Source organism: Cryptotermes secundus, unplaced genomic scaffold (genome assembly GCF_002891405.2).
Source record: "Cryptotermes secundus unplaced genomic scaffold, Csec_1.0 scaffold1759, whole genome shotgun sequence".
NCBI classification, from domain to species: domain Eukaryota; kingdom Metazoa; phylum Arthropoda; class Insecta; order Blattodea; family Kalotermitidae; genus Cryptotermes; species Cryptotermes secundus.
This window is the reverse complement of record NW_019720605.1, coordinates 184,341-194,946: the sequence shown is the minus strand read 5'-3', so window position 1 is coordinate 194,946 and position 10,606 is coordinate 184,341. Positions and strand designations below refer to the sequence as shown.

The 10,606-nt window shown below is 43.8% G+C and overlaps 1 protein-coding gene across 1 annotated transcript in view; it reads left to right on the top strand.

The window, feature by feature from the left end:
• The window catches only part of LOC111870672 (elongation of very long chain fatty acids protein 1), a 31,280-nt gene that overhangs the window by 13,066 nt on the left and 7,608 nt on the right, over positions 1-10,606 (top strand). Inside the window, exons 6-7 of the mRNA XM_023863143.2 lie at positions 1,420-1,525; positions 7,316-7,452. Coding sequence (XP_023718911.1) covers positions 1,420-1,525; positions 7,316-7,452 — 243 coding nt within the window. The remainder of the gene's footprint in view (positions 1-1,419; positions 1,526-7,315; positions 7,453-10,606) is intronic.

Below are 10,606 nucleotides of genomic sequence, written 5' to 3'. Positions count from 1 at the left end.
GGGGGGGGGAGAGGGGCGTCATCCATAGCTCAGCACGTCACACTATATACTAGTATATGATCGAAAATTATTTTTCTGCGTTGATGAAATAGTTGCTGTACAATTTCAAACTTATTTCCTTTCAGTATTAAAGGTTTCTTGACACTTTCGTATCAAAAGTTTTCCCTTCAATATTGCTGAAGCACTGTTCGTGTCTCTTTAGCACTGATTTTCACCCTTACTGACGGCCCACTGACAATGCGACACAAAAAATAGTTTTCTTCATACAGATGGTATGCTAAAGTACATTATCAGAATTTTGCCTCTTTAGTAAAGGCAGCTTGCCCTCACTAATGGCGGTACGTTGACACAATCGTGTTACGTCATCAGCGAAGGCAAGCCGGTATTGACAATGCTTCTCTTCTGTGTTGGGCCACTTGCCCGTGGAGGCTTCCGGTTACTAGCCTGTAATTGGCTGACTCCTGCATCAGTTAGCCACGTTTCTGCAACTGCTGGAGATTTCCGTAACAGCGAATAAGAAGAGGAGATGCAGTGTAATCACGAATGGAGATGAAATGGGAGGAGAAAAAAAACAAACAAACTTCGTGGTTTTAGTCCGAAAGCGAACTACACCGACCGAGCGACCGCCACTTGTCGGCGAAGTTAGTGTCAACTTTAGCTGATAGAGGGTGTCACATGGTCAGCGCAACGAATCCCCACGGCCATTAATCTCGGTTTTCTAGACCGGAAAATGGGAGGAGATAGTTTTGATATATTACCGAGTATTCTCGGCATAGTCGCCTTAAGAGACGAAATAAGGTATGTGAAAGCTGAGACAGGATACCTGGCACCCAAGTGAGGTTTGGATTGGGTCACACACAAAACGAAATCTTTTGTGTCATACCGTCATATTGTGTGGCATTGTATTCAATATATCGATTTCCAGAAACGCAGTTTTCTGTGCATATACTGTGCGCTAACAGTTCATAACGCGTTTCACTCCATGTAAACAAAAACGGATGAATTAAAGTATGATAGCCGAAAGGCTTTCAGTGGTCAGAGTTCCTGGCTTCAGATCCAGAGGTCCCGGTTTCGATTCCCGGCGCTACCAGATTTTCTGAATAGTAGTGGGTCTGGAACTGGGTCCACTCAGCCTCGTGAGGTTAATTGAGGAGCTATTTCAAGGAAATGGCGACTCTAGTCTAGAAAACCGAGATTAACTGCCGTGGGGATCCGTTGTGATGACCACGTGACATCCTCTATCCGCAAACGTTGGCACTAACTTCTCCGACAAGTGGCAGTCGCTCGGTCGGTATAGTTCGCTTGCGGCCTACAGGCCACGGAGTACATCCATGCTTGAGGTATATTGACGGACACCAAAAATAACAAAATTCAATTGTAACCATGGCCGTGCTAAGTGTCTTATAATTTATCTTGCAGGTATTTTTCGTGCTACGAAAGAAAGATAAGCAAGTGTCATTTCTGCATGTATATCACCACGCGGGCATCTTCTTTGGTACCTGGATCATCATGAAATTCTTACCAGGTAAGTAAGCTCTAAGTCAGAGGCCGCGCCATAGCTCAAGCGGTTAGTCGCTGGCTTCCCACCGGGGCAGCCCGGGTTCAATCCCGGGTCTGGTCAAGCTGGATTTGTCGTGGACGAAGTGGCGCTGGGGCGGGTTTTCTCCGAGTACTTCGATTTACCCTGCCAATCTTCATTCCACCAAATTCTCCATCATCATAATCACCCGAGGCAGGCTACAATAGGCCAATCAGTGGCCGCCGTGCCGAGTGGACCCAGTTGGACTCCAACCCCATTAAGCGAATTAAAAAAAAAAGTCTAATTCAGAGCCGCCGTTTTCACGAAGCAATCAAATACATATACACATCTGGAGAAGAAAGTAACGGCATTCTTTAAATTTGTTACCTCAGAAATGAAAAGGAAAATATATTTGTTCTAAAGGACAAAACAAAAGAAAATAATCTTATCGCGCAATTTTGTTAATCAGAATAAAATCTCGAACAAACTCTGCTTCAGTCGCTGCTGATTTAGAAATTTTGGGGAAGTTACAGGTGGGACGGCGGATTTTGGCCGGTGGAGCTCTGGTGCGTAGTGGCCTGACGCAAGTCGGCGAGCCTAAGATTGGTGGGCATGCGCAGCTAATTCTTTGTTTTATTTCGGAACGTTCCTTGTATATGTACGTAGGTAAGCCAATAAGTAAGTTACAAATGGATATAGAACTTAAACAAATGAGAGTACTGATTTGAAATATGCTTTTATTTCTCAACGTTATCACCCTGTACATTGAGGCACAAGCCCCTGAAAACCAGCAGCATAAATTTTTTTGGGCTGCTGTTGGAACCAGGCGTGTTCACACGATATGGCCTACCTCATAATGCATGACAGGCTAGGTTTTCACAAAGTCTGTGCACGATGGTGCCGCAAATCCTGACCCCACAACACAAAATGCAAAGAATGGGTCCGGCATTACAGCATTACAATCGCTACCATGATGAAGGACACGATATGCTAGCCCGAATTGTCACAGGTGATGAGTCTTGCTCCAAGCGACTTACACTTGTTCGGCCCTCTTAAACATCATCTTTCGGCTGAACAGTTTTTCGACGATGAAGCTGTAGAAAGGGAAGTCACTGCCTGGTTCCAACAGCAGCCCAAAGAATTTTATGCTGCTGGTTTTCAGGGGCTTGTGAAACGATGGGACAAGTGCCTCAGTGTACAGGGAGATTATGCTGAGAAATAAAAGCATTTTTCAAATCAGTACACTCATTTGTTTAAGTTCTATTTCCATTTGTAACTTACTTACTGACTTACCCTCGTATAATTACAAAGACTGGTTTCTCTGCACGTGTGTGTCTATAACAATAAATTTTCAAAGAAATCGGAAATTTTATGACCATTAAATTTAATATAATTGTACCGAGACTACTCAACCTTCATGCCTATTACCAGCAACGTAATGTAGACTATACATGGTGGCAACAATGGCGTTGCGAAATTCTGAAGTGTATGTTATGACAGGCTTCTGAACAGAAGATGCATCAATTTGAGTTATATATCTCTGAAGCTGCGTGAAAATATATTTGATTAATGCTCCGTTACAGAGTGAGAGGCCGATAACGGTGACCGGGCAGTCTAAGGCATGAAGTATCTTCGCCCTCTCGAACACCGGGATCGTGGGTTCGAATCCCACTCAAAGCATAGATGTCTGCATGTGCCGTTATTCTGTGTTTGTGTCGTTCTGTGTAGGTAGCGGCATTGCGACGGGCTGAATCCCCGTCCAAGGAGTCCTACCGACCTTCTAAGATTACGAAACTGAAGCGAAACGAAGCGTTTCACGGACGCCCCGTGCTCCAGGAGGGAGCAACAGGAATAAGGATACATAGATAGCTAACATAAGGACCGCCGTTGCTCCCGTACAACGGCTTTGCTATCTGGGTAAGAAACTACCCGTGGTCTTTGTCGTAGTCAGCCCATCTGTTGCTCCGTAGCGCAAGCATATCTGGCCGAGACTGCGGGTTTTATAAAGAAAAATAGCATAACGTTAGGCAGGCGACCACAACGTTTGGCTTTGCAGATAATAAATGGAAAGAGCGTGAATCTTTACTCTAATTTGCATTTAAGTGTAGTGTGGATAATTTGGATTATGATAATACAGGATCTAATCTTAAATGCTCTTGCTGTCGTCTGAGACACATCAGCGAGAAACAACCTTTCTTGCGCCTCGCGGAAAACGAAAACGGAAAACGGAAAAGCTGTTTTTTAATAAAACGAAGTGTCTAATATATTGATGAAAGAACTTCGTCAATAGTCCCACCCAAAAACAGCGTTATCGGCTACATCATTTATATCTGTAGGAACGAGGTTAAAATTGTAACGGGTTTGATCAAGGCGTTGCCAGGCAACAGCTCTCACGGTCCAACACGCAACAGTAGAAGAGGCTGTGTTTTCCGTGTCCTGGTGACGTCATGCAACTGTGGTTGGTGGTCACATTCAATGTGTTTCCTGTGATGCCTGTCCGTTCCTCGGCCATATAAATGGCAAAATTGTGTTGGTTGAGGGACGAGTCAGTTCTCGGTAGGAGATAGCCACGCGAAGTTCGCAGTTGAAGAAGAGTACAAGAAGTCAGCCTATGAAAGTTTAACTTGTGATTTAAAGACTTTATGTGTGCTGTAGCACAGTGATATTGGGAGTGTGTGATTTTGTGAGACTTACAGTTCCTGCGTTATAAACCAGTGAAGACTAGTGCAGGTAGACTGAAGAGATTAGTGTGGAGTGATTGTAAATTACGTAAATCATCAATAGTGGAATAATTATTTGTAGTTACGACTTGTAAGTTGTTAATAAATCCAACTACCAACCCGAACCCCGTCTTTAGTCACTGCGATACACGTGATAATATTGTCGCGTATCGGGCGTATATCGCGACAAATAACTTCTCGATGTATTTGATGTAGCGAATTTTATTTCACATTCGCACTTACAATCACCCAAATTAAAGATTTACGATTACTGCTATCTGCAGTATCACAATTAGTACACTCCAAATGCCACAATACAACTGGCTGGTTGCTGGCTAACTCGGAACTAACGTAGCTCGAGGGCTGACTCGTAGGTAGCTCCAGGACTGACTGACTATCACAGTACAACTGACTCTGAATAGCCTTCGCTGCTCCTTATGTAGCCTTGATCGGACAATTGTCGTCTGGTGCCTTGTTGCTAGCCACGCTGTCCGGAAGTAACCGCTGTTACTCCTTGGTGACGTCACCGCTGTTGACTCGCGTTGCCTAGCGACCAGGATGCTAGGACTCGGCTAACATCGGCTCGCTTTGGCTTCGCTCGGCGCATCACGGCTGGCGGGGGGTGGGGGAGGGGCGTCATCCATAGCTCAGCATGTCACAATATTATCACGTCATCAGCATCTCCAAAGCTGCTCCATTTATTGAGGAATACTGACCACAGTTGTGGAGATTGTTTCAGATAGGTAACTGTTGCAGGCTGAAAAAATATTTTTGAAACAACAAAGTTTGCCCCTGGTGCAATAGCGATTATATTCCAGTAAGAAGTGCCATACTGACTCTATAAAAGTGTCTTCATAGAAATATCAAATTATCTATGCTTTATCACAATGCAGAGACTTGAAGTTAAAAGTGTAAAATCGTTTTCGTATAATTTGACATAAAATAAAGCATTGGATATGGTTCATATGTCCCAAAAGATCTCTTGGCCGAAAATCTACTTCACATCAGCGGCATGCTCTATAGACCTTTTGACCACTACAGACAGGATACGGTAACTCAAACATATTTTAACACCACGTATATCGGTTCTGCTGTCGAGAAATGGGCTCCGTCCGTGCTTCGAAACTGCTTCCCCGTATTCATCATCAGTTCATGTGCGTGTCTGTCCACCATAAATGGCACAAGAAACCCAAACTGTGTAATATTAACCGAAACAAATGGCATTGTACTTTTCCACTGGCTTTCTGGATTCCGCGTGTTTTGTCACCAACAGAACTGGAGGCCGTACTGTTGACGCGAAAGCTGGCCGCTACTGCAGCTGATGAATGGAGTTTAACATAGGATGACCAGGCACAGATTTTAACGGGGTCGCTACGTGCTTTGAGCGAGGTCACTCACTGTCTTGACAAAGACGAACACCGAATAGTCCATTTTTTCAAGAGCGCTGATTTATTCAGAAGTTACATTATCTTGTCCATCTCTGAAATGGTACTCCAGTAAGAGTCCCGCATGCGCACTGCACTGTAGCTCAGTAATCACGCGACTCATCATCGGTTATTCTATGGAACAGTTTCCATTGTTTGGTTTCATTTCTGGGAGAGTGAGTTGAGAATCCGATACAATATTACAAATATACACAAACTGGCAATATTTAAGCCTGTGAAATAGCTGAAAATTTCGATATTTTAGCAAACAAAGCGAAGAAGGAATGAGATAAAACTTTTCGCATCCCAAAGCTTTTGTCACTGCTACCGTATTTTGGAGGTTGCTATAGCAATGAGCAAGTCACCAAAGCAGTTCATTACTTTTATAAAATGTTTCTATTGCATTTAAAAGTAAAGCTATCCCTGTAACAGGCCGTGGAGGCCTATAGGGTTGTGAGATGTTGAGGTTCCCACATTTTCTAGACAATCGGCTCACAGATGGCGGTAAGGTTGTCAGCCCTAAGCGCCGGCCGCCCTTTACCCCCACGAATATTCCTGGTACTCATTTCTGTTAGAGACTGAGTTGACCCCAGGGCCATAGTGCGGCTGGAAGGATTAAGTCAATTGAAAAAAATTCAATGACCTTATCGGGACTTGAACCCTCGACCTTCCGGCTTGTAGAATAGTGCCTCAACCAACTACGCTACCGCGTGCCCCCTTCTATTGCATTTTGAGTAATGAAATAGTAATCCTGATTTACTGCAAGAAATTTGTTCGTCCCAGAAATACGAAATATCTTCCCTTCTTCAGCATCAAGTGAAAACGTGCGGCTGCAGAAGGTAATATACAAAAAATACGGTAACGCATTGCTAAGCAACGGCTCGATTAAAGCGGCCTAAAAGCCGAAATAGTAGAGCCACACACGGAACTACCAATTTTTCTAGGCAAGGGCTCATGCACGTTCAGAGGCCTGATCTGTGTTCGGTTCCCCTGAAGCTGTGAAGGGAGGTCAGACCAGGCAAGAGGAAGCAGTCAGAGAGCAATGTGAGACGTCTAGCCGCGCCATAGCTCAAGCGGTTAGTCGCTGGCTTCCCACCGCGGCGGCATTTGTCGTGGACAAAGTGGCGCTGGGGCAGGTTTCCTCGAGTACTTCGGTTTCCCCTGCCAATCTTCATTCCGCCAATTGTTCCACAGTCACCCTCACCTATCATCTGGGGCTGGTACAATGATCAGAAGTGGCCGCAGTACCAAGTTGACTCAGTCCCACCCCACAAAGTAATAAAAAAATGTCAGAAATCGTTAAGAAAGTCAGACGGCAGCTGAATACTTGTAGTGCTGCTTCAACACCTATAAATTCATTCAGCAAAACTAGACGCCGTTATTTTCGTCACCCGTACCCCCTACACGTGACAATACAAAATATGTACCCCTTCTTTATTTTTTATTTATTGAAATCTGGTCACTCTAGTTTAGTGCCTAGTGAATACCACGATGTTGGCAACGTACCAAGTACTGCCACCTATAACTCAATTTTTGGAATGAATTTGAATCGGTACATTTTGGAAATAAGCTCCACAAATGTCTATTTATTCCTTGTTTCACAATTTTGACCCCTTTGTGAAATATAAAGTCAAGAATCTCTTGAATTCTAGGAGGACACGGGACATTTCTTGGAACTATCAACTCCATCGTGCACGTCGTTATGTATACCTACTACTTCGTAACAAACACTTGGCCAGAACACAAGAATAACATCTGGTGGAAGAAATATGTGACTCAGCTGCAAATGGTAAGTCAGTCTCCTCATGTTCTGCATGCCGCGTTCTTAGTCCGCTGAAAGAAATTTCAGTGACTACACTCACTTTTGACTTACTTACTCGCGAAAAATCTGGAAATGTGACGTTTTATTGTAACCATAGAATCCAAAGTAGCGATGGATTTGGTGGCTGCTTAGCCATGTCCTTGTTTCCGTTTCGTCAAGTTTCTTTCTCCTACAACCGATTAATTATTAATTTATATTAGTTTAACCTCAAAACTTGCTTTATTTTTTCTGTATGCAGTAATACAAAACCCTGCACTTGAACACAAACCTGAGGATCTAAAACGCAATTAAAATCATCAAAAACTAATTACATCAGCTTCGTTACACTTTTGCATCCTGCTCAGTCTTCAGACTTGTACTTTCTGAATGACTTCTGTAATGAAATTCGAAATTAATTTCAGAGTTCTAAGCCTGCTACATTTTCTTCCTGATTACAACACCGAAGTGCGGTGACAAGAATTCAGTAGGTTAGACATTGTCTTCCGGCCTTGAAATGATTATCAGTTACGGTTGCTTGTCTAATTGTGTGACATCCAGAATCAAACCTCGTCACATAAGCGGGCTGACGTAGCTGTGCACGTGTACAAATGCGCTTCCTCCATACATGTTACGGAAAAACATATTTCAAAATGCTCTCGTAGCTTTCAGATAAGTATCTGGTGCACCTTATGAACTACGCATCTAGTTCAGTTTCGCCAAGAGAAGAAAAGTACTCCATAAATGTGGTCAAGAAACATAGCCCATTTCTACGTCAGTCTCGTTATGAAACAGTTCGCTAACACAGAGAGCTCGGTTGTGGTCAAAGTTGGTGCTGAAACCTGGTGGTAAAGACGAGAACTGCTTCACTGGTCACGGGAAGGGGGTTATAGGCTCGTCAGCCGCAATGACGATTCGCACCTTTGAACCGTACTGCACTTTCCGTTTTACACTTAGACTCGCATGTGGCCACAAAGTCGGACAAACATGTCCCCCAGTCATCTCTGATTTAACTGTTGATTTCAAATGCCTCCAGGAGGAGCGGGGATAAACAAATGCGGGCTAAAAAGTTTATGTACGAGTATATTGCATTTGCGTCTCCCAACACGCTAGGTACTATACAGAGCAGGGCGCAAGGTCTAAGAATATTGCTGCTTGACAAGGGACAGAGATTAAACAAGCAACAACATATCGTATTTACACAATCGCTTTTATTAATATCACAATGAAATATTTCCTAACAAGCCAATTTTTGAAGGAGAAGAGTTGTTATCCCCACGCCCAACTCCAAGCTTGAAGACCACCCCTTGTCGGCTGTCCGCGACTGCTTTTCCAATATATTTGAAACTACCCTCCATATCTCGGGGCCGTCACCTCCATCCGAAATATTTTCCGAAAGTTTTCTCTCAAGGTTAAGTTCATGCAGAGATGACATTATTGGAGATTATCAGTGTGGGTTTAGACGTAACAAACCAACTACTAATCAGATTTCTTGCGTTCGTCAGATCATAAGAAAAAATGGGAGTACACTGAGGCAGTACGTCAGCTATTCGTAGACTTCAAGAAAGCCTATGATTCACTTAAAATGTGTTTAAACAAAAAACAAACAAACTCCGTGGTTCTAATTCGCATGCGAACTATACCAACCGAGAGACCACCGACTGTCAGTGAAGTTAATGCCAACGTTTGCGGATAGAGGGTGTCGTATGGTCAGCGCAACGTATCCCCACGGCCGTTAATTTCGGTTTTGTAGACCGGAGCCGCTATTTCCTTGAAATAGCTCCTCAATTATCCTCACGAGGCTGAGTGGACCCCGTTCCAGACCCACTACTTCTCAGAAAATCTGGTAGCGCCGGGAATCGAACTCGGGACCTATGGATCTGTAGCCATGAACTCTGACCACTAGACCACAGAGGCTGTTAACAAGAAATTGAAAGTCGTGAATCAAGAAAATCAGTTACGATAGCCACGTACAACAGATTCAAAATGAGTGACTATTATTAAAAAGTACGGACACTTCCAAATACTCAGTCGAAATGGGTACTAAGTAAAGTAAAGCTATCCCTGTAACGGGCCGTGAAGGTCCATAGGGTTGTGAGACGCTGCGTATCCCACATTATCTAGACAGTCGGTTCACAGATGGCAGTAAGGTTGTCAGCCCTACACGCCGGCCGCGCGTTACTCCCCAGGTAAATTATTTAATTAATTCCTGGTACTCATTTCTGGTAGAGGCTGAATGAACCCTAGGGCCATAGTGCGGCCGGAAAGATTAGGTCAACTGAAAAAAATCCAATGACCTCCTCGGTACTTGAACCCGCGATCTTCCGGCTTGTAGCATAACAGATGTAGTTGCTGCTTTTGGGGCGGTGCTATGGAGGACTATGTGGGGAAGTGGTTATCAGTACGCTCAAGATGACTGTGAAGACTGTACAGGCAGTTCGAGAACCTGCTTTGTGTCTTGCTCCTGCCTGTCGCGGTGAGTCGTGTGAAACAGCACCGAACGGTAGGTGACGGGACTTTGTTGCCAACTCACACGTGTTAACAATTTTCTAAATTCTTTTAATTATTTTACACATCAGAATATTGTTGGATCACATGGACTAGGAAGACGGAATCACAGGGGTCAAATGCTTATTGACTTTTGTGAAAGAAATGGACTGATTGTCACCAATACTTGGTTCAAGAAGCCAAAGAGAAGAATTTACACATGGAAGACACCTGGGGATTGGAGGAGACATCAGCTGGACTACATCCTTGTGAAACATCAATTCAGAAACAGTGTGAAGGATGTGAAGACGCTTCCTGGGGCAGATATTGATTCTGACCACAACTTACTGGTTGCCAAGTTCTGAACCAGGTTGAAGAAAATTATAAGATTTCGAAAGCGCAGACCCAGATGGGATTTGGAGAAGTTATATGCTCAAAGACAAACCGTGCAAGAGACCCTAGAAGAGAAACTCGGTGCAATTGAAGGTGAAAACGGAAATGCTGAAGCGCAGTGGAATAATATAAAAGAATGCGTGTTAGATACTATCGGTGATTTGGTTGGTAAAGTTGAGAAGATAGCAAGAAAACCGTGGGTTACACAGGAGATGATGAGTAAAATGGAGGAGCGAAGGAAATGGAAGAATGTCAACAATGAAGA